This window comes from Apteryx rowi, unplaced genomic scaffold, assembly GCF_003343035.1.
Source record: "Apteryx rowi isolate R43461 unplaced genomic scaffold, aptRow1 scaffold_2, whole genome shotgun sequence".
Taxonomy (NCBI): Eukaryota; Metazoa; Chordata; class Aves; order Apterygiformes; family Apterygidae; genus Apteryx; species Apteryx rowi.
The window spans coordinates 8,668,747-8,693,508 of NW_020448307.1; the positions used below are offsets into that span (position 1 = coordinate 8,668,747).

At 36.6% G+C, this 24,762-nt stretch overlaps 1 protein-coding gene across 1 annotated transcript in view; it reads left to right on the forward strand.

Moving 5' to 3' along the window:
- Positions 1-24,762, forward strand: part of CPEB4 (cytoplasmic polyadenylation element binding protein 4) — a 45,747-nt gene extending 20,985 nt beyond the window's left edge. The window contains exons 3-8 of the mRNA XM_026063087.1: positions 11,649-11,822; positions 14,528-14,617; positions 15,268-15,386; positions 16,332-16,446; positions 16,667-16,848; positions 20,329-24,762. Coding sequence (XP_025918872.1) covers positions 11,649-11,822; positions 14,528-14,617; positions 15,268-15,386; positions 16,332-16,446; positions 16,667-16,848; positions 20,329-20,556 — 908 coding nt within the window. The 3' untranslated portion in view covers positions 20,557-24,762. The remainder of the gene's footprint in view (positions 1-11,648; positions 11,823-14,527; positions 14,618-15,267; positions 15,387-16,331; positions 16,447-16,666; positions 16,849-20,328) is intronic.

The following is a 24,762-nucleotide window of genomic DNA, read 5'->3' on the forward strand; positions in this document are numbered from 1 at the left end:
GGCTGTAACAAGCAAAATTTGTATTCTTTGTTTGAAAAGTCTGGGTACAGAAATGTGGAGTTCATTCTTTAATGCTTGTCATTTCAAGGACGGGCAAGGAGCTGACTTTAACTTGCCTAAAGTATTGGATATAAGAAAGGAATGTGTTTGTCAAGAGGGACAAATTAAGACTGTATATGCAAATAAATACAGCATTTCCCACATTTGAGATGCTTGGTTACGCTTCTTAGTCTTTTTAAAAAGCTTTTTACTGGGGCCTTTAAGAGGAAAAGGTAAAAGTAAGTTTTAAATGCTGCTTAATTACTTTGTTGGGAACAGAAGTAATGATTCAGATGAGTCCATGTTTAACTTTTGCTTTTGAAGAGATATTAAGAAAATTTGTAAGCCCTTTAAAATACACTTTTTAATCAGTTTCAATTTAATTATATATTTGCTTGTAGAGCATTTCTATTCTATTAATTCTGTCAATTAATAGCTATTTAATTCTTTGAGGCTGGACATATATCCTGTGCCTTAAAACCGTCGGCTGCTGTACACATCAGCCGATTGGGAAAGGGTGAAATATTTTTACATAGTTCCATATATTTCTTTCAAAATATTCTAACTAATTTTGATAACCTCCTAGAAGAGTCATACAAAAACATTTTTTAGTAATGGGCAGTCTCTGCATTTATGCAAAAGAATGACTGTGCAACGGCCTGAAATCTGATACTGCGTTCAATTACTTAAGATATTTGGAGGGAGAATTCTGACATATCTAGAATTTCTGTATCCGGTATCTATGTATTTTAGTACTTGAACATTAGGTATCATGATAAGAACTTTTGATGCGGAGAATCTGGAAATACATCTTAAAGTAGGTATCTTTCTTACTTGGCTTAGTTTACCGTTTTGTGGGAAACAGATATTTTAGCTTTGGTGCTAGGGTTTTTTTTCGATATACTGCTGATAATTGGGCTTTCAGATGAGTGGAGCAGTCATTTGCAGTCTCCTGATATGCACAAGTTAAGGGTATATATTGTGGTGTTCTTTCTGCTTTACAATGTTAGAAATCCCATTAAGAAGAATCCCAGCTCAGCAGTCAGATCCTGTAGGTATGAAAAAAGGATAAATGTTGCCTTTGGAATGTGGAGACGTTTGTGATAAATTATTTTATTTGTTATTTTTTTTTTATAATAAAATAATAAATTCCCAGTAATTTGAAGTAATGTTACACACAAATCTTTATATTGTGATTCCTGTTAGTGCAGAAATATTTAGTGAGATGGGGGCAACTTTCTGAAAACATTCCAAAGAACGTATTGGTTATTTATGGGTGTTTTAAAATGGATATAATAAATAGTGTCGACGTCCCGTCCTTTATACCATCTGGAATCTAGGTGGAGGAAAAAGTGCTGATCTATTTTAAATACAGTGTTTTGATTCTCTCCCCATTTGGATTGGGGAGATGCTTAGTACAGTTCTCTTTCACATAAATTACTAGAAAAATCAGCATCTTAACTGTGCTGGTTGCTGTAAAAATGAGAAATGGGGAGGTGTTCTGCTGCAGAGAGTTGATTGTGTTTGATGTCGACTTTGCTTGTATTTACTGTTTCCTTATTGTTTGGGAGCGAAGTAAGAGGATGCTTAAAAAAGGAACAAAGTGCTCATGTAGCATTCCAAGCTGTCTTGTGATCATTTCTTCCACGGACAAAAATAAGTTGCTTTGAACCTATTATTGTACTTAGGGAGCTGTGTTTTTGAATCTTGCAGCACGCTAGTACATGCCAATGTAAATCCAGCTCCTGTGAGTCACATGCAGGAGCTGCGTTTCAGGTTGTTCGTTAAAACATGGGCAGGATTCAGCCTGCTGCTTTGCATAAATTGTTTAGCTGATAGTAGAGGCAGAGAGCAGCATCTGCTGAGGGCAGATGACATGCACCGAATCCAGGAGCCATGCATGTGAACCACGACTGCAAATGGAAGGTTTGTGAAGTTTTTGCACCTTCTACAAATGTTTTTCTCTCCTCCTTCCCAAAAGGCTCAATAAATTAAACGTTATTCTGTCACCTTACAAAATATATCCTATCCAGCAACTTTTAGCATATGACATCCCTTTCTCTCTGCTTTCCTCTTGCCAGAAAATCCATCAGTAGTATATATTTTGGAATTTGCTGAAGTTATCACATTTCAGGTAGTTCCATAGCTGAGAACGTGGTTTGCGCTTTGCTGGCAAAGCGGTCTAATTCCTTTCCTCCTTTCAGCACCAGACTCTGCCTTCTAATCTTTATTTTTAATATGRATATAGTAATAGTTTAAATGTTCAAAAGAAACTCTGCCAATTCCTCCATAGTATAAGTTGGAAGATATATTGAAGAAAAAGATGGGCTGTTGTTACAACTTCTTGCCTATTCCTTACAAGTCATACATTAATATAAAATAAAACYCAGTGCCACCAGCAGTAGAGTAGCTGTTTTTCTGAAATGCACGTATAATTCAAGCTAACATCCATTCTGCAGCACTGGGTTATGATCCATAATTTGCTTTTCTGCTCTTGATTTCTTATCTCTGGCCCTGTGTAGGTTACTTGAGGAGAGGGAAGAGTTGTATTCAAAAAGTATGGTATATAAGTGTTCCACTTAAGTTGTAACCAGTTCAACATAATTGGAATTACAAAAAAATATTGGTACCTTGTAGACAAACTTACAGCTATGTTTTGGATTTTAAAGCAGATTTGTTCAGGAAAAGAGTTCTCTGTATTCTTCTCTTTGACAGAAAAGAAGACTTCAAAGTTAGCTTTGAAGCTTCTGTATTTTTGAGAGGAGTGAGACGGGATTTGGTTTGTCACCTCTCATGAACAGGCAAGTGGTTTCTGCAGTGTGTGAAAGATAATTTTTTGAGGTTCAGTCCGTGAAGTGGCTCTGTGTTAGTGTGATAGTCAACCTGATAGCATCAGCAGTAAAGCGGTAATAGCGGTGGTGTTTTTTGAAGCTCTCACACAAACCGAGTTGTGTTGTTTTAAGAGCTGTTACCTTTTTTTCCATTTTCCCTACCCAAGGACACTTGAATAGCATGATGGAGCCGTGTCCAGGGCTTGGTGTCCCAGTTGCTCAGTTTGGGTATTAGCTTAAATTTATTACGCTGTTAATCTGCTTTATGCCATACAGTCAGGTTCTGTATTTTTACCTTGTCAACCCATTTAATTCAACGTAATCAGAGGTAAAAAAATGCTGCCATCAGAGAACCAGTGCTTTTATAGATATTCTTCAGGCTTTTAGAGATACTCTTCAGGGTCTGGAAGAAAAKAAACTTGTCTCTTTTTTGTATGTTGGTTGTGCTGTGTGGTGGTGGCCTTGAATTTACAATGAAAGATTCCAGTCAGACCTGTATTCCAGTGCTATGAAATACCTGAATCTTCATTTCATTAATGTTCTCTGCAAGAGCAATGGGTAAATACTTGCTTTTAGGTATCTGGTTTTACTTGAAATAAAGCACAATACTTGCCTTTGTAATAGTACTCTTGCTTTTTGGCAGTGGTTTGGACATTTTGGAGTTTAAATATTGGAATTGAAAATTTTTCTAATTGAATTTTGAGTGCATTCTACAAATTTCTGTATTTGTTGCAGATCTATATGAGTTTATTTCTCTACAGATTCTTTGGATAGCAGCAAGGATGCTATGGTTTTGCTTTTAATTGACATTTCAAGCAGACTCAAAAACATTTGACATGCTCATTCTAATAGTTTTATTCTCCAACAAGAAATGCAGGACATTTGAACACTTCTTAAAGAAAGTGAATTTTGGAACTGTGCTGGAATTCATAAATTTATATATTTAGAAATTTTTAACTTTGGTCTAACATTAGATCAGATTTTCAGTGATGCTAGTGGAAATAGTATTTTTTTTTTCCACCATGTTCATTGGACAACTGGTGGCCAACCAGAGATGTGTGATATAAATTTCAGATATGGCATGTCGTAACTTTTCTGGTGAAGCAAAGTACATAGTTTTTTCTATTTCTAATTAAAAATCATGAATGTGTATCAATAATCCTTTTTTTTTTTTTCCTCAAGAGTGCATGCCCCAAAACAATCTTAAAAATGATATTTTTATGTTGAGGCTGCTGTCACATTTGGAAGTGATCATACCTATTTACTTCCTTTTGAAGTTCTGTTTTCCTTTACAGAGTGGAATGAGTCCTTTTGATAATATTTTAATACAAAGTCCTCTTAAAGTGGAGTGATATTTCTCATCCCATACTACTTTATGCTGTGTTTATTTAAAAAGAAATTAGGAGGAAAAAAGCAATTTTTGGCATCTCTGCTGCTTAATTTTGCAGAATCGGTACTTCCAGAGGTGTCAGTCCTTGATGTTTACAGCGCAGCCAGATGTACTCTACTTTTTTGGTTTCATGCTGATTTTGACACTGCTGAAAGTGTGACAAATATGTGTTCTCTAGATGTATATACGGAGGAGTTTATTTTTTCTAAGATTGCCTTTCATTAAGAAAATACTGTTTGAATGTTTTTCATTCTTTGATGTTCAGCAGTATTTGAAATCCACGTAATAGTCTCTTATGTGTCCTGTTTTAGTAGCTTGTCTTTGACAACAATTTTTAAAACAGGGATCTCATTTGACAGTATCATAAAGACGGCTGTGGCTGTAAGATGCAAAGTTCTGATATGGAATAAATTTGCTGTCAGTTCAGATTTGTTAAGATTTTGAAAGATTCATTCTGTATTGACAGGTTTTATGGAGGATTAGGTTTTAGGCAACTGCCACTCTGTGTTTTGCGTGCATCATCCATTGTTCCACAGTCAGCGTAAACTGTATCATATATATACTTTTGTGTATAGATGTGTATGTCTTGTGCGTTAGTTCTGATTTGAGAAGCTATGTGTACTTTGCAAATGTCTGACTTGCACTCGTGAATTGCTGCTTCGTATGTGTAGATAATTTAACCAAAGATTGATTGAATGTAGATGTTCCTTATCACTTTCATTGTTCTGCTTTTGATTTGGTCATGGATAAGATTACATTCTCAAAAGTAAAGTTGGGATTGAGATGTTCATACAAAACATTTTGTGAAATGTGCTGTTATCTGTGGTAGAATTTACTCAAAACATGTGGTCCATGCATTGCTTATGAAATGCATTGTGAAACATAAAGTAATAATAAAATCTAATGTGAGTTATAGTCAAACCCACCTGCCCTTAGGGGATGGTGGGAAAAATTATAATAAAATACCATAGTTCATATTTTAATGGTCTTCTGCACAGCATTATCATTCTTGTTGCAATTACAAAATATAGTTTACTATAGAATACTTTAGAAATAAGTCCTTAATGTTGGACTGGCAAAAGCAGGTTATATCTACTTCAATTATTTTTCTATAATTTAAAAATAAAACTCATGAAAGCATATTCTGTATAATAGATTCAAGATATCTAGCTCACATCTAGAAATAATTCTGTGAATCTTTGATATTTCTGTTTTTCTAAAAGCTCGGGCCTAAGTGAACTGAAAGACAGACCAGCAGCAAATCATCTCCCTATCTTGTGTTTAGGAAAAAATGAAGAGTGGAGTAAACAGTTTCAGTAGAAATCTGAAACTATGTTTGTGTATTGAGTGTATTTGCCTTCTAAGATAAGACATTGGCCACCTGTGATGATCTAAAGCTGAAAGTTGTTCGAATAATTCAGAGGGGTTTCAAGAAAATCCTAGAGAGAACCTTATTATCCCCCCCTTTTTTTTTTCTTTTAATCTGGACTCTTACACTTTTAGCCTGGTATATAAAATTTAACAAATGGCTCATGATAGTATCTTTGTTTTATCTTTGTGAGCCTTTGTTTTCCCTTCTAATCTTTACTGCTTTCATGTGCGAGAGTTGTAGCCCAGTTTCCCCTATAGTGGTTCCCTCATTTGTACCTTCGCTTCTTGTTTGTCGCTCACTTTTTTCACTAAAAATCAGCAGTTGAAATCATTATTGCATGCACGAAAGCTTGTAAAGGTGGGATCACTTCAGCAAAATTTTGTTCAGCTTAAATATTTTTCCTATAGCTTGTATGATTGGTATAGAATATGAATATATTCAAATTGGCATAGATTTCCTATCTTTTGTGAAGACAGATAGTAAGAAACTATCTCAGTGGTGGAACTAATTCCTGGTAAAAGGATGTGATTGGGTCATACTCGTTCTTACGGTCAGATTATGTAAAGGCTTGATTATGAAACCAAAGCTTAACCTGAATATTTGTCCCTCTGAAATTTTAAAAATATTTCTCGTGCAACTTCAGTGATAATGTGCATAGGAACCTGAAATTACTAATGAAACAAGTCTATTTTGATATTCCAGAGGAAAGAAATGAGAGCACATCAGTGACTAGCCTAAGAGTAAAAAACTGCAGTGGGTTATTGTATTGGCCTCTGTGCCAAGGTAAAGAACAGGATCCGTGCCTCCAGGAGCTCTTGGACTAAAAAGGTGAATTGGGTACAGAACTGGACAGGTATTACATCAACCTGGACTTTGCACGTCTTAAAACAACTCCAGCAAGTTAGTGATAATGAAGATAAAACCATGATTTAACTTGGAGCATACAGTTGCTCTGTCCTTTCCAGGGAGTTGTTATGCTTGTATTAAATAATTTAATACGCAGACTGTTTGATGCTTGCATAACTCTCCTGGTTGTCATGTGGTCTTGGAGAGTTGGGGTGAAGTTCGCCACAAAACATACGGATCCTCCTGCTCGCTGTCCCTTTGTTTGAAACACTCTACCACTCGCTCTGGCCTTCGTAATTAAACCCTCCGCAGTTAATGGCACAAAATATCCTTGCAACCACTACCATAAAGTAGGTAGCTCCATACCAGCAGAAGGCAGCAAGAAATCCATTAAAGAGGGATCTTTTTGCAGAAAAAGCTTGTGCTAAGTTTGAGGCTTAAGGGACTTAGAACTGTCTCATACATTTTTTATGGATCCTTAGCAAGATGTGTCTGTCACTGGGCTCTGTGGACTTTAGACAGAATTGCATGTGGGATTCTACGCAACGTGCTGACAGTCGTTTTGGTGCTTCCTATAGAGAGAAAAAGCTGAGCACATTTAATTGGAGATATGTTATTGCACAAAAATGTTGCAAGGAGGGCTGAGGTGACAAAATAATTGAAGTAATTGCTTAATAGCATTTTATATTTTGGACTGATCGTATAGGAAAACATCTCTTCATGGGTTATTAATACGCAGTTGAACTGGTTGTGTAAACACTTTCTGTTTTATAGGTTTTGTAACATAATTCTTGCTCAAATACCTTATGAGCTCAGTAAATCCGTCCTAAGCCTTTGATGCATTTTGCTGAAATTTTAAAGAAATGGAGAAATGAAAACTAGATTTCAGGAGTCCCAAACCACATTGTAGTTTTCTCATTTCTCAACATGAAGTGGGCAGGCGTAGTTAGCCTTAGAATTAAGTCTTTTCCTCCCATTGGTAATGGTTACCTCAAGGTATCGTCTGTGTTGAAGCTTAGCTAGGGCACTTCCATAGCAAAGATTTCTCTGAATATGAAATTCTGGAAGCCAGAGATGGAACGGGTAGATTACAGCTAGCTGTCTTCTGGGCCTGCCAAAAGAGCATTCTTTTGTTTCAGTGTTGTATTACATTGTGTGAAATTAATGGCATGTGATGAGCTTTGAATTCAACACAGAGAGAAAGTTTGTGTCTGTGTTGCACTGGGATGGTTTATAGTCTGCGGCTCCTGAGAAGTGTTTTGAAATGTCACATCTTGGTATTTTGTGGGTTAGATGAAGCAAACGCAGAAAATTTCCTACTGTAAATTAAGGGGAAAAAAAAAATCTTGGTATTTAGTTCTCAAAACCTCCTCAGTAATATTTGGCACTGGAAATGCTTTAAAGCTGGTTGCTGAGCTCCTTTTCCATACTGATAAAGGAGAAAAATCCTGTTGTCTGGAGTGGCACAGGTGGCAAAGCCGTGAGGAGTCTGCAGACCTAAATTGTGGTCACAGATCTCCAGTGAGAGTCGTGTCTACACTGAATGCTTCGTTGCCAAGAATGGGTGTACCAAGCAAAGAAGTTTGTGTGGTTTCGTTAGTAATTTAGAAACCACAGGCAATATTTTATGGCTTTATAGGCATGGCTGTTTTTGAAAGTGCTTGAAGTTTTCTAAAACGTGCAAAAGCTTCTGAACTTTGTCAGAAACTCAGTAAACTTGCTGATTGTTTTGCGTGAAAGACGAGTTCTTTAAAACTTTCTACTTTGAGGACTGAGTGTCTTGGATTTCTAAATTAAAAATCGCGGTGGAAAAATTATACTTGCAAAGGCCCTCAGCTTTTAAGATCCTTCGGTAAAGCTGGTACCTGTGCATGAACACTTGAGGGTATGTTCTAGTCTGAACACTAGGACTTGGGTTTTTTTTTTCATCTTGGCATTAATTGTGAGTATCTCTATCAGCAAAGAATCAGCGAAGTAAATGATCTTACCAGCGTTAAACAATCATGAAGTAAAGTGGATTGATATGATTTTATTTTGAAAGAGGAAACTACTCATGTTTTGTTGTGGTTTACAAATATTTAAATGCTTAAGCTAATTGCCACCCTCAGTTTTGAAAGAGGAAGTAAAATAAAATGTGTGATGTGTTCAGAATTTCTCCTAGTACTTGCCAGGAGGATCCAAGTTTTGAAAACAATTGGCTTCCTTTCAGACACAGATTTTCATGAGATTATCTTTACAACTGAAGGAATGTGCAAGTTTGATTAGAAAGTTTGGCCATATTCTGACAACAGGTCCTGGATGCCAGCACAGAAAAATCTTGTACTTGCTTGTGGTAGAATTGATTTGTTTGGGAGAAAGAAAAGCAGGAGGCAGTAGGTAGCTGTCTAATAATTACGGTGAATTTGTAAGTTAGTATGAGAAAATCTATACTGTTGAACACAGCCTGCAGGAGGTCTGAAGAGCAGTTTTAGTGGCCCAGATGTTATCTCTGACTTTTAAGATTTTTAGCGGGTCATTTACCACTAGCAGCTTAACTGCACACTTTGTGGGTTGCGCAAAGCTTTTTTAGCGATCTAATCTCAAACCAGAAATAAACACAATTGTCCCTCACGTTCCTTGTGTTAGGGCTTTTCCTACAGTTCAGAGATCAGCGTTGGAGTATGCCTGAAGCTCGAGAGCTAGGGAGGCATGTTGCATTGCAGAACGAGTGTCGAGAGACCTGGTGCATGAGAAAAGATCAATTTACTAACAGGCGTACATCCAGCAAAGGAGTAAGGAATAGATACTAAAAGGAATGTGCAAATTAAGAACTGAAACTGTTCTCAAAAAGTCTCTTGAGTATGCATACATCCTTTGCTGGCCTCCTATCAATGCTTTGTATCAATGAGTAACAAGAGATGGTGCAAGGAAGGCATGGTATTGTGGGGTGGTGGGGGAGATAAGCTTTTGAATACCAATTTAAATAACCTGGAGTATGAAAGGGCTTGAGAATCACTGAGCTAGTATAAAGAAGATTAAACAAGGTCTTTTGGTCCTTATAACAATGTTTGAAAGGCTGTTTTCTTTCTCATTTAACATGCAGCAAGGACATATGGGAGAAGGCGAGGTAACAGTATTCCTATTTAATTTTCTAATGTTGACAATGTCTCATGGGAGAAATAACCTTAAGTTGTTACTAGAAAGCAAACCCCAAAATTTAAGATTAAAAAAAATCAGTTTCACATAAGTTTATGTAGTCTGCATGCCATAAATAAACTTTTTAACTGAATTATATTGTACTCCAGAGTAGTACACTATTTAGACTGAAATGATCATAATCCTTTCAGTGGACATCGTCTATATGAATTCTTACACTGGAGGGCTACGTTGTGTGTGTGTCACCAGTGACAATACTGGAGAAGTTCATCTTTGGTTCTTTGGGTGCTGATGGTTTTCTTGATGCAGCATAGAGTATAGCAAATACTTGTCCCGGCCTRCTAGGTTAAAGAATTAGATCCTGCAAGGATGCATGTTGAATTATGCCACATGAGTAGTAATGTTGATGAACCTAAGAAAAGATTGTTTAGGTATGGAAAATTGCTCCCTTCCAAAAATACCTGCAGGATTGGGGTCTTAAGAGACAAGCAAAATATGCATCAATTCACTGGGGGAAAACAAAATCACATTTAAGTCTATATTGCAATATTTTTATCATGGTATAAAGCCAGGCATGGTATAAAGCCGAGTTACAGAAATAGGCTGGATTATGGTTGATTATTGGTTTTCAAAGTGTTATTTTAATTAAAGGCATAAAAAGATTCTTGAAAGTTCAAATAAAGCAAGCTGATCAAGTCTTTGTTTTTTATTCATATAAATTCTATGGACTGTTGATCTTTATTTATCTGTTAAACCTGTGAGCTCTTTGATTTTTGCATGGAAAATGTTTGGATATTGCAACTGGTCAAATTTCCTGTTTTCAAGAAGTTGTTTTRCTTTTTAAAATCAGGTAAATTAACAAAATTCATTTTGAATGAAGGATAACAGAGCAGGATAAATTAACCTTACCAATACACTACTATGTTAGATTGTAATGAATTCTGAAAAGGCAGACATAGTATATTGTATCATAGGTAAAATAAAATGTATCCTAAAATTTCTAGCACACCTCATATGTTTGCTTACCTTTCATATATTTATTTATTCCTATTACACTCAGTAAATGAGTAGAAGTCTGTTCAGTTTATTGTCTAGCTATTGAATATTGTAACTAAAGGGTGAAGTTACTGAAGGGATAAGTTCGTATGCTCTGTTTATGATGTTATACAAAATAAGAATCTTATTTAAAAGTAATAAAGCTTATTAAATAAATCTATAATAAAAGTTTATAATAAGAAAACATGGGACTGTATAGGAGAAACATGCTACAACATTTTCTCTTAGATTGAGGCATTAACCAATATCTTTTGTAGCATCTAAGTAAACCTGGTCTTCCCGAGGAATGACACAGTATTGCCTAGTTTTCAGGCATCTTTTGCAGGCAATTACAGTGGATCTTACTGTTTTTATTAGGGTGTTTTTTTATTTACAAGTGGATGGTTTATGAAGGGTTTTGATATCAGGTGATGCATATGTGTAATGTATTTAGCTGGTAGAATTTTTTGTTTTCCCATCTGTACTGTGAAATTGTATCTGCTCAGTGTAGGAAGTTGTTCACTGGGAAGTGATATATATGGCTTAGGTTTGAGTGATGTCTGCTAGTGGGAAAGTCCCTGAAAATAATTGGGCTTATACTCTCTTCTGTTTTACATCTTTTAAAAGAAATCTGTTTAGAAACACAAAATATTACGGAAAATAGTCAGTTTGAGCATCCATTGGAAATACTGTTTTGTTTCAAATTTGCATTAGTTGTAGTTCAGTTGTGAAGAAGATAGTGACTTTTTCTCTTAAATAATGTATTTGAGTTACTGAATGGTACTGGAACCTATAAGGTTCATATGAAATAGAGAACATAACTTCTCATTAAAAGGAAAGACTGCAAACAGTTCTCCTGCTAACACAGCAACCAGCGTGGGGTTTTCTTTCTTTCTTTTTTTTTTTTCCTCATTTAAGCAGCACTTTCTTCTGTTAGTATGTATGGTTTTTTTCTTCTTCTTTTATTTTTTATTTTATTTTATTTTTTTACCCCCTCTAGGTCAGTCTTCACTGTTTCCAATGGAAGACGGGTTCTTGGATGATGGACGTGGGGATCAGACTCTTCACAGTGGTTTAGGATCACCTCACTGCTTCTCTCACCAGAATGGAGAAAGAGTGGAACGGTATTCCCGTAAAGTCTTCGTTGGCGGACTGCCACCAGATATTGATGAAGGTATGCCCGGAAAAATTTAACCAGGAATATGCCTTCTGGCTGAGTGACAAAATTACAGTGTGAAACCTTTTGTCTGTTAGCTAAGGCATGATTGTTTTCCAGACTCTGCAGAAGACCTTTGATATGTAAATAGATCTCTGTACGTCACCTCTCTCAGTCCATGTCAAATGTGAGATAATTTGAACTAGCATTGTTCTACCTTTGAAGAATAAAATTGTGTATTCATCACACATTTAACAGTATAAAATTATAAAAGAAGGGTTGGCGATGGGAAAATAAGTAAATATCCCCTATTGAAATTCACTGATACTTTACAGCCTGTTATAGGCACCAGAAGGTAGTGGTAGGAGGAGTGTTGCTGGGGTTTTTTTTAATAAAGTTTGTATAGTCCTAATAAGTCTTAGCTCTTTATTTAGATGCTTATGTGAAATCATTTAGAGGTTGTTTTTGGCCAGTGATTATGTCCCGTAGTAGCTCTTAACACACATGTGTGTTGAAGACTCAGAAAGGAATGAATCTGTGCAGAGGCAGTTGCATATAGTGAAGAACCAGGGATTTCTATTGGGTCCATCCCACAGACCGAGGCGACAGAATACAGCAATCTTTATGAAAAGAACAATTTATCATATGCAATTGTTGTGAAGCGTCTTTTGACCAGAGTTTTGTGTTTTGCTAGGTATGAGCCTGTAGGCACAATAGTTAAAAGAACTGTGAGAACTGTAAACCTGAAAAATTCATGGTTTATCAATTTTTCTTAATTACAGAATTGTTTTAATGTCCACTTTTCACATGTGGGAGAGCGGTAATACGTGTCACTGCACRCTACTGTGACATGACAACCTGGCTTTCACGTCAAACATAAGAGCTRCTTTCATCATGGTTACCATAGCTTATGCCTTTAGCATTTAAAAGGTTGACTATAACATGGCATTTACAAGAAAGCATATTATTTTAATCTTTTTTTTGGTCACCTTTGTTACTTTAAAGGCGGATGAGCATATGAATAGGTTGGTCTGTGTGGACACTAGTTACTGAAGCATAAGACCTTTGTTAAACTTGTGCTAGGAAAGTAGCTTGAATTTTTCAAAGTTGCTTCTGTCAGCGCTCTTCCTGTAAAATACATGAGTCAATTAGAATAAGGACAGTGCGATTTAAAATCTACTGCACAACTGAATTTTTGAGGTATTTTAAGTATGTGCTTTATCATTAAGCTTGTGTTAAGTGCTATTCTGAATGGAGCTCTATTTTAAGAATAGATACGTAGTAAGTATTGTTTTCTGTGGTTTATATCTTCATCAGCATGTAACCTTGACACGCTTGCGTTGCGGGATATGTTCCTGCTGACCCGCAGTGCACAAAGAGCTGTCAGGGCAGCCGCCTGTCAGTCGCTATTACATTAGCAATGTGGGCGAAGAGTATAAACAGACTGGGAAGGACAGCGCTAGTAACACCTTTGCAGATTTCTAACAGAGTTTGAGGGTAGGAAACTCTTCTAAATTGTGTGTTAAGAACCCCCAACAAAACACAGTCGATGAGGTTTTCATCCTGGTCCTGCAATATCCTCTGGGTAGGACAGGCTGGAACACTTGTAAAGTCCCATTCTCTTGTGCTTTTTGTTTAGTCTATTTGTCAGAGAGGTGTGAGCAGCCCCCAGTGGGGTTATTCCTGGTTTTGAGACTGTATCAGTAAGGGACAAAAATCAGGAGAATCTGAGAGTTCTTAATGAAATGTTTTTCTGAGAAGTACAATATGGCAAAGAGCAGAATGGTGAAACGCTGTGGGAAAAGTAATTGTGTTAAACATTGCTAATGTAGAAAGCCCTGTTATACCTTAAGCAGAATACTGCTGAGCAATGTGCCAGTTTAGATGACACTCCAGCAAAAGGATGTTTTATCTCTGTTTCAATTTTTTAATTAACATTTCTTGTCCAGAGAATTTTTTTTCCCTACTGATGGTTCAAGTATGTTTGTGGAGAAGGGAAGGGAATAATCAATCTCAAGAAGAACAGAGCTGTATTTAGAAGGCTTCCATAGGACCGGCATATGTAAATTTTTTCCAGAAATACAAGGTGGAAGACAAATTTGAAATGGATGCAACAGTTGCTTCATGATACAGTGACGTGCTGTTTGCCATCTCTCCTATAAAATGACATAACTGTGTTCTGCAAGTTTACTGTAAGTTAGTTTGACCTTAGTCTCAGATAATATTAGCAGATGTGGCACTGGCATGTGATATGAACGGATGTGGCTGGGTGCTGTGATAGTCCCTTCATTTTTCTCCAGTCTTTTCACAATTACAAGACAGATTGGCAGATCTGATGACTTACTAGCAAGTCAGCAAGTTGTCCGGAAACTCTTTGTGGGAAAGTGCCTGAAGGTAGGTTATGATAGCTATATAGATTCAGTGACTCCATTTCTGTGAATTAGTGTGTTATGAGCTTTTATTTATAACCATCGGTAGAAAAAAACCCCTTAATCTTTCAACTGTCTTGTTTTCTAATGTATGTTCCGACTTGTCAGAAAGATTCGCCATCATTTACTAAGCATTTCTATGAGCTGCTCAACTTTTAGGGTTGCAGAATGTTTATTCATAGGCTGGGCAGAAGTTACCCGAGATCCATGTTCTTCAAATGTCTTAAAWGTCGTACAATTGATTGATTGAGGCTTTCATTTTCAATTCATGCTTTTTCTCCTTTCTCTTTACAGATGAGATCACTGCTAGTTTTCGTCGTTTTGGACCTCTGATTGTAGACTGGCCACACAAGGCAGAGAGCAAATCTTATTTTCCTCCTAAAGGTAAATTTGATAATTAATATCATATGAATATTTTTGAATTATTTTTTTCTCAGTAAAGCTCCATTTTGGACAAGATTTTTTTGTTAATGGCTCTATGTTTAGAAAAAAAAAGTTGAATCCTTAGGGCTGTTGTGCACTGATGGACTGTAGTACATGGTCTTGTAATTATTTTCCATTTCTTCCTTAACTTCCTGTTTCTACTTTATTCCTTTTTTTCTGTTGTTCCTTTTTCTGCTTTACTCATTTTTATAGTAATAGTCAAGATCGGTCCTTTGTAAAGGGGCTGAATGCTCTTGACAGAAGTCAGGAAGGATTTGTACCTTATATTCACTTTATATTCACTTTATATTCCATACTTGGAGGCGTGCCTCTAAAGCTGTGGCTCTTGTTCTTTTAATACTCTTGGTTTATCCTTTGCCAGAAGAGGGGGGAGAGAATATGTTGGTCACAAATGTCCCTGCTTTCCTTGTTGACAATGCAGAGGACTTGCAGCAGGCCAGGCTGGGAGTGTGCAAGAGCATTGTAAAGTTTGTCCTTTATTATGCTGTAGCATGATGACATGGCGTCAAGCAAAATTCTGTGTTAAATTATTGACTATATGCTATATCCCAATGAAAAAGGAAATCATGTGTTTGTTTTTCCATTTGTAGGATACGCATTTTTGCTGTTCCAAGATGAAAGCTCTGTACAGGCACTGATTGATGCATGTATTGAGGAAGATGGAAAACTCTATCTTTGTGTCTCCAGCCCCACTATCAAGGACAAACCGGTAGGTAAAATTTTCAGTGACTATGCAGTTCCTGTATGATAATTAGAAATTGTGCTCTTCAGATGCCCTTTTTTCTTTTTTATTTTTCCTGTCTTTAGAGCACTAATGTCTAAACTTTTTTAAATCATCAAATAAGTTCTCAAAGAGAAGATCAAATTAGAGGGGGATTTCTAAACTCTGAATGATGTGCATTATGTACACATCATGAGGTTTTTTAGTCTAATTACAATTCACATTTTTCATAGAAAAGGCTTGCTAAATTTCACGTTTGTTGATGTAATATATTTGCAGAGAGGTATTTTATGCTTATTATTGAATATGATGCAGAATTCACACTGTGTAGTGCTGTGTGGAACGTATTTTGAGAGAGACAAATGAAACCTCAAAAACATAACATGGCAGTGAATTGTACATTACTAGTACAAATGACTTTGGGGACTGAAACAAGTCAGTTAATAGTTGGAGAGACTTATGCTGCATTTCTGTACTTTGAATTTGACCAGCTGTAGGCAAAGTAGCTAGTTCTGTGTAGTAAACCAACACACGACCTTGTGCATTGGAGTCTGTTCCATTGAGATAACACTAGTCTAGTGCTTACACTTTACTTGGCTAGAACAACATAAATAGCGTAGATAAATATGCAACAACATAGCTCGTATACCACAGTTCAGTCATGATTAAGTAAATGTATAAGTAGCGGGGGGGGGGGTTCCTACAAATTTAGGTAACAAGTGGTGAAATTTGGTATGATCAAGAGGTCTGTTTTAATAGAGATTATTACCATTTCATCTTGAGAAGTGATTGCTGAACAAGTAGAAAATGAGTTAAAAAATCCAATTTTTAGGAAGTTTTCTTCTTCTTTGTAGGATACTATTTTAATTTATGTTACTGAACTATTTTCTGAATTGTGAATGGTTTAAAAAAAAAAAGGCTTTTTGTCCATAGGTTCAGATCCGGCCTTGGAACCTTAGTGATAGTGATTTTGTTATGGATGGTTCACAGCCTCTTGACCCACGAAAAACCATTTTTGTTGGTGGTGTTCCTCGGCCTTTACGAGCAGGTACACTGCGTGTTCTGCAGCATTGGGCGTGTTGGATATGCTGTCTGATTGGGGGAGCAAGGGGGGAGACAAATTATTTCAGCAAGGGAGGTGTTAAGTGCTCTTGACACTTACAGCAGGGAACATGAATACAAATGAACTGTCACATTTGGTGCTTTTAGGAAGGGAGAAAAAAAATTACTAAATCTACACCACTGTTTTCTTTTCCTTTCTGGTTTAGTGGAACTTGCGATGATAATGGATCGCCTGTATGGAGGGGTGTGCTACGCTGGAATTGACACAGACCCTGAGCTGAAGTACCCAAAAGGAGCTGGGCGGGTTGCATTTTCTAATCAACAAAGTTACATAGCTGCTATCAGCGCTCGCTTTGTTCAGCTGCAGCATGGAGAGATAGATAAACGGGTAAGGTCTTCAAGCATGTTCTATTTTTATTCCATGCCTTCTCTAGAAATGGTTTTCCATGTAAACGTGAGTGCGTCACTGTGAAGACTGTAAATGTTAGATCAGATTCATTGCATATTTAGGGCTAAATTGTGCCACTTAGATACAACACAGAATAAAAATGAAGGAGTCGTGCAGAGCTCTTGCTTCTGGAACGTGGGTGGCAACTGTGAAGCAGACTTTCTTGAATTGCCTAGCATAATGGGAAGCATTTCAGCTGCCTTGCCCTTTTGTAAGAATATTGCACTTGTATACTCCCACTGCAAGTGTTTGCCCTTGTAATGTTTGTATAAAGTCAGGGAGTAGGTATCTGCCAAGGATGGAGCAGTTGCTATTCCTGTTCTACATCTCTAGAGAGAGTAGGCAGAATCTGGCCCTAGTGTTATATGTGCTGGACGGTCCTAAAGAGCATCATAGCAATGCATTGTAAACTCCTTGGTGGGCACTGCAGCCTCATAGTCATCCTCCACGGCTTGCTTAAAGGCTATGCCCAGTTAACTTCTTAAATGATAATTTATTAGAATTATTTACAGCTTATTTTACTCCTTTATTAACATAAATTAAAGGAGTATGCCAAATGGATCTGCAGCTTGCTTCTCTCTGCACTCTAATCTGAAATGTGACTGGCCTGTTATGGTAATCTTAGGGCCACAATTTTGAGAAACTCAGATCCTTGCATCTACTGTTGTGTCTAGTTCGTGCTTTGTCTCAAAATTTTCAGGACTCAGGATTATGTGACTGTCATTGTTGATCTTAATTCTATAATTACTACGGGGGGAGGAGGCCCCAAAGCCTTTACCTCTAAACTTCAGTCAGTCGGTCTTGTTAAATGGCTGATTAGCCGATTATCATTTCACTTCTGCTTGGCTATAAAGCTGGGGAAGAAGAATTGGAACAACAATTTGACTGTGGGCCTGGAAATTGGAATGTCTTTGTTCTAATCTTGGCTCAGAAATAAATTCTGTATGGCTTTGAACAAATAATTCCCCCCCCCTCCTTGTGCAACTTCTGCTTGCATAAGCAAACACTTGGGTGAATAGGTCCATTGAAGCTGGTGGGACTACAGATTTTAAGTAAGTACTTGTGAACTCTAGCAAAGATTTTGCAATCTATTTCCCCTTCCTTCTCTCCTCCCCCTCCTCCCTATTTCCCCATTTTGTATGTGGTTCAGAAGAAATGTGGGGAGATAAGTGCTCAGAGGATTCATTAGAACAGTTGTTTTGGATGCACGAGAGAAATTAATGCAACAGCAACAATAGTACTTTTTATTATTAAGATACTATTTTTAATTAACTTTTTATAATAACATTTTTATATATACATTAAAAATAAAATGAGTAAGAAAGAAGGATTTCCTGTAAAATTAGGCAAGGAGGTGCTGTTAAAGGGTGTGCCCTTCCGTGAGATAATACAAGTTAAATGCTCAGTGGCCTGCAGCACCCAGCACTGTAGAGGTTCTGCTGAGTGCTGCCACCCTAACTGTGTCTGATGAAACTGCTGTAATTTAAGCTACTTTACCCTGTACGTTTGAGAAGCTTCAATATGCATAGCACAAGTAACAGGTCATATGTGCAGGTAATATTTTGCAAGTCGTATTTGGCACGTGTGCTTCAGCACACTATAGATGTGCTGAAGACTCTAGTATCTGGGGGTTGCTCACTTGCACAAAAAACAGTGGTGCAGTCACAGGCCAAAGCAAGCAGAGGTACAATTATCTGCACTGTAGCTGGGCCTGTAGGTTGCAGCCTAGACTGAGTATGTCTGGGAACACTGGTAGCAGAGGAAGATAGCTGCCATATGAAGGAGGCCTAGCATAGCATGTTTGTAGTTTTTGCTCCTTAGCGTTTATAGAAGAAGACACCCATCACTGAGTACCCGCCTAAAACCAGTTAGCCAGACTAGGTGTTGAAGGGAGAAGGTGATATGATGTTAGGAATATTTGTTTGCCTCTGCTGTTTTACACATTTATTGTTCTGGGTTCGCGTGGAGGGATGTTTGAGAATCAGAACTCTTCAGGAACGGAAAACAGAAAAAAATGAGGGGAAAAGCAAGTCTGCTACACTGCTTTGAGTAGTTTTTGTGCTGTAAGCCCAAAGGGCATCAACTACTGCAGTGACCTGCCTGGACTGTGATAAAATTGGGTAAGTTTAAAAACACAGGAACTTGTGAATGTCCTTATTTGGATTAGCTGGCATACCACTCCGAGATCCCCGAGGTGCACAAAAGACCATCACTATGCCGGGTGCAGAAATAGAAGGATAACATTAGAGACACTAATCTTAGCCTGGATGTTTGGAAATGTTTTTGAAAAAAATGATTAAACAAGCTTCAGAGGAGGCTCACAAGCACTTCTAGAATAGGTACTCGTAATGTGGCTATACTTATTTTTAAGTTGAGGTTTCGTGCTGTACTTCTGAGTAGTCCACGCATCGACCTTGAGCAGTCCTAAGAAGCAGAGGAATGGGAGTGAAGGTGATCATTAGTTATGAGGTGAAACAGAGCCTTTAGGGGACGGCAGTGCTGCAACTGTGATTTAAACACGTAGGCATGTCTAAACGAGCTGCACTCCACGCACCTTGGGCCCTGAGAGTGGGGAGCGCTGGGTTCCTGTCAGGGAGGAAGCTTGTGGAGTGCTGCGGCCAGGGTTTTGTAGCCCACAGTACAGCAGGCTTGTTTTTGATATGCAAATGTGTAGATTAAAAGCCAGTAGCCTGCAGATGTTGCAGTGTAGATGTATCCTTGGAGCACCAGCTGGTAAGTTCCTGCGAGTTATTATCAGTTGAGAACTTGAAGAAAATTTTCCTCTCCTTTCTTGTCTCCTGTGCTGAATTGCTGCTCATCATCTTGTCCTTAATGCCAGCTGTGTAGGTTGGCGTTTTAAGTTTCACATTTGATACCAGCAAGATTAGGTAGGTCTCCTTTTGCTGAGTGGAGTAAGCCACAGTAAAAGGAAACAGAAATGTACTATTTATTAAAGATAATAAATTTTTTAAAGTTGAAAATTCAGGCAATGAAATTTGCAGACTATGTGCATTTTTAACTTGCAGTTACAGAGCTGTGTAAACAGTTTACATTCCTACCTGAAAGGGTAGGAGCTTAATCGTGTGTCACCATACTTAAACCCCCAGAATTCTCCAAGGTTTTGGTAAGAATCTATGCATGTAAATTCTGTAACAATGTGTTGATTGGTACTTTTTGTAAATAGGTTACAGCATGCGTGATAAAGATGGCGAGCATCAATTKGGGTTTTTTTTTAAGCTACGAGGAGGAACAGTGGGAGCAGGATTGTTCCCAAGTTAAGTGCCTRTAGTTTTGAGTGTTCAATGACTATGATCAAGTGATCACAATCCTGCTAGAATGCAGCTAGTAAATAATGTGGAGTTGTCATTACCTACGTTGTTATTAAGAATTGCAAACTTTCTTCTTGTTTTCTTCATACAGGTGGAAGTTAAGCCATATGTCTTGGATGATCAGCTTTGYGATGAATGTCAGGGGGCCCGTTGTGGTGGAAAATTTGCTCCATTTTTCTGTGCTAATGTTACCTGTCTGCAGTATTACTGTGAATATTGCTGGGCTGCTATCCATTCACGCGCTGGCAGGGAATTCCACAAACCCCTGGTGAAGGAGGGAGGAGATCGCCCAAGACATATTTCATTCCGCTGGAACTAAGTGATTACTGCAGTGCTCATATGCAGGCCTCAAATTAAGTGCACTCTTCTGTTATCCTGATTGTCCCTACCCCACCCGACCCTTTCTCTTATTCAAGATAGCATGTCCTTTTGTAGTAGTCTGTAATTTAACAATAGTATAATGAAAGAATGACCTATAATATGGGTATTTTGTAGAATCTTGTCATTGAAAACTGTATTGGGAACTCCTTTTCGTATTGATAACGTGTTGCAAGTAAGTTGCATTCTCTTGTCTTTACTACCAAGAGAACACTTAATTTCATGCAACATTTTCTTAGAGGAGAGAAAAATATTAAGAAAAGAGAATTGAAACAATAGAGTATTTTGGTTTTTTAATTAAATTATTGTTAATAAAGAACATAAGAATACTTTTATTAAAATAACCATGTAACAATAACACTATCAGTCTGTTCTGACACTTTCCCCCAGGGAAGCCTGTTTTTGCCTCTCTTTTTGTTTTGACTTTTCAGTTTTTCCAGCAACAGATGAAGTTAGCATTTACCTATCAACAGGAAAGAGCATGTTTAAAGCAACAAAAATGCATGAGCAAAGTTCAAGCAGCATTATAATAGTGATTTTTTTATCTGTTAAGGGTTTTGAGGCTGAATTTTTAGCTCGGTATCTATTTGACCGTGCCTCTGACTACCACCCACATCCAAATTACTAATGAGATAGGCAGAGCTTACTATATTTTCATCAGAAAGATTACATTTTAAGAATTCCTGAATGTAAAAGTTGAGTAAAGTTACTACTGAGGGGGGAGTGCACTTTCTTTTTTCTTTAAGAGAATTCAATTGTCTGGTTACAGCCCTAGAAATCCTACCAAAGCTAGAAAAATGACAACTAGTTAACTGGCATTTCCTCTCCTGAAGGATGAATATATAGATTTTATTTTTGATGGCTATATATAACTCTATATCGTAATCTACTAACATTCATCAGGGGCCAGCCTTTGCTCTCCATTTTGACATGAAAAAGTAGAAAACCTAAAGATACCTCAAGGATATCACTGATTTTTATTGAAGTTTTGATATTCCAGTGTGTCACGCAAACTAAAATTGGCTGCTTATTGGTTTCCCATCTTGGATGTAAAGTTAGTTTTAAATATCCTCTAACTTAGTTGTAACAGAAGGCATAAAGCTGAGTAATTTCCAAGTCTTGCTTTGCACTGTTCCCTGAATTTGTGTGTGAGACGATGCAAACATGCATATGCCTTTCTTACTCTTCCTGTAGAAAAATATCCCAACTGGAATTCCTCCTCTTCAGAACTTAATATGGGGAAATAAGGTAACATAGGTATTTGAAGTGCCAACATTGCTAAGTTAATGCCTGCTTTATTTTAAATGAGTTCTACCTTGAGAAGCATTAACACAGTACATGTTAACTGAAWGATGAAGAGTGGGTGCAGGGGTTTAGTTTGAAATAGTTGAATGAAGGAGTAGTTCTGAAAATTATTTTTATTACTTTTGAACTAATGCCCTGGCCAACTTCTAAAACGAGTTTTAGCAGTGTACAAACAACCAAACTCAGTGGCARTCTTCTAAACTGCCTGACTGGCATGGTACCATCCTAGATTCTCTCAAACCAAAGACTTGCCTCAGCACTGCTCGGAAAACATCTGCTCCGTAAAAGCCTTTGCCGGCCCCCCTCATCCCATTCCCCCCACCCCAGATTATCTTTATGAGAAGCAGTTTTTATTTTCAATACAGGCTTTAATGAACTATACCTTATCAAGTTCCAAAGGTCAAAATGGAGACATTTGCTGTCTACTAGTCAAGTATAGAAAGGGAGCTGCTTTTAATGAAATCCCTGAAAATATTGACAACAGTAATGCAAATGCAGAGTGCTCTTGTGTAGATTGTCAGGGACTTTTTTTTCTCTGAAGTACATAATTATAGTTGGAATGTTCCTTTAATTTTTTTAATGCTTGTAGGTGGCTTGGGGTGTGCTATTGTGCCGATCCTACCCAGTTAACAGGTGAGATGGGTTACCATTACAAGAAATAACACTGTTTGAGAACTAGCTTTGAATAATAATTTTCCCTTTGTACATGACCTGCTGAATTTCGGTACAGTGTTTTTGTAGCTAACTTATTTTGTCATGCACATAATGTATATTTGTTATGCACTACTTTTGTATATCTTGTTTTTCCAACAGTGAGCATTTTTAGGCACACTTTTCACTGACGGGATATCTCTTTATGCAATACCTCAATTTTTCATATTGCAAAGAGTAGCTTTTTGTACTTTTATTACTGAGAGATCTTCATATACTTCATTTTTTAATATAAATAATTTTAATAAATTTTATTTTCTTATATTCTGCTTTTTATACATTTCAGTGCTCTGCATACATTTTGAATTATGGATGTTGTGCACTGGCAATGCTATTTTAGAATCTGCAGAGAAAAGAAAGCATGTTGCTTAAACATCTTAGCCCAGCACCAGGTATTTGGTGTACATATAATTTAAGAAATAGTATATGTAAAGTTGAGAATTAAAGAAGAARAGCATGAAAGTGACAAATGACACTGTCTTTAGACCCTGAAATTTAAATGCATAAATATAGTGTAGAAATTTAAAAGTAAAGAAACATCAAAATTGTCTACCGCTTCTTACTAAGTTTTTAAAAATTATACACAAATGCAGACGTTTTTGGTGAATGTTTAGCCATTTTTAGTATTAATAACAAATTGATGTTAGGTGTTTGATGCAGAAATGTGTCTGCTCTTTTAAATTATATTTAAAGAATAAAAGAGAGCCTGCTAGGTGGCAGGCATGTAATGTTAGTATGCATGACTAATGTAAGAAATTGTTATTCTACTAATATTCACTTGTGGTTGTGTGACAAGCGTGTTTACAGATTATTTGGTTACACTTCGATTTACAGGGCATAAACAATTATATACATTACTCTGTACTTAAATAGTGATTACATGTCCTTCTGATTACATGGGATTTGTAGTTGGAGTTACCATGTCACTCCAAACATAACTAACATGTAATTAGTTTACAAGTCTTAGGGTATCACTTCAATTTGCAAAAGGGTTAATAAGCATGTAGTTTTATCACACTAGCATGGCACTGGCCATGTATTTACAATGTAGTTACAGAGTAATTACATGGTTATTTTTGCAATGTAAAATAAAGTGTTTCTGATTATTTTATATGTAAAGGAACCCCACTGCCCCGTGCTTTTTGGTATAGTATATACTTCTCCATACACAGACCTCTGCAGAATGCAAATTTAAAACTTGCAGTGAATGAATTTAGCGTTTTATAAGGATGCTGTTGGAAAGACTTGATAATTCACCCCTTTTGTTTTTGAAGAGTTAAAACCTTCTGTTAAAAGGTGATTTAAAACTTGAATGTGATGAATTGTGGCAAGTTAACTTCAAGTTATGTGCAATACCTATTTCAGACTTCTGGAAGATCTTTGCAGTGTAATTCTTTGTTTTTAATTGCAGACATTTAAAAATGTCATTTTCTACTGTTCTAGTAAATCCTCTTTCTTGCTGGTGTTTCTAAAGAAAAGAATCAGAAATCAATCTTTCTACTAATGTAAATTTGAGATTATTTTTAAAAAATGGAATAAAAGGTTTTGGTCATTTGCTTTATTTTATTATCTTATTTTAAAGCTACTGTGATAGCATTGTAAGAATTGGGACAATATTGTATTCAACTGTTTTATTTTTTATATTTTTAAATTTTAAAGTATAATTAGTTTTTATAATTTTCATCAGATTTTTTGTTATATTTTTTGGAAGTGAAACTTTTAGCAAGTGGGTGTCTAGTTTTTACTAATCCCTAATATGTTTTTCCCCCAATGTATTGCTCATATTATCAGAAGGAAAAGTTATTTAAGTATGTCAGTTAATTGTACTACTTGGCTGAATTTCCATATAGTTTTTACTGTGTATGGGGAGGTTGTAGTATTTATTATAGCATTTTAAATAAGGGTAATTCATTTTTTATTAAAGTCATTTTCACGTTTAAGTTCATATTTTTGTATGTTCTACTCTAAGTTATATAACACAAGTTACTTTTTTTAAAGAGTTCATTTGTTGAAGTGCTAGTGAAAAATTAATGTTATTAAATAGTTTGCAAATGACTATTTATACCAGTATGCATATAATTTTTAAATATTTGTAATGTGAGATGTTGAATGAATAAAACTTTTAACTCAG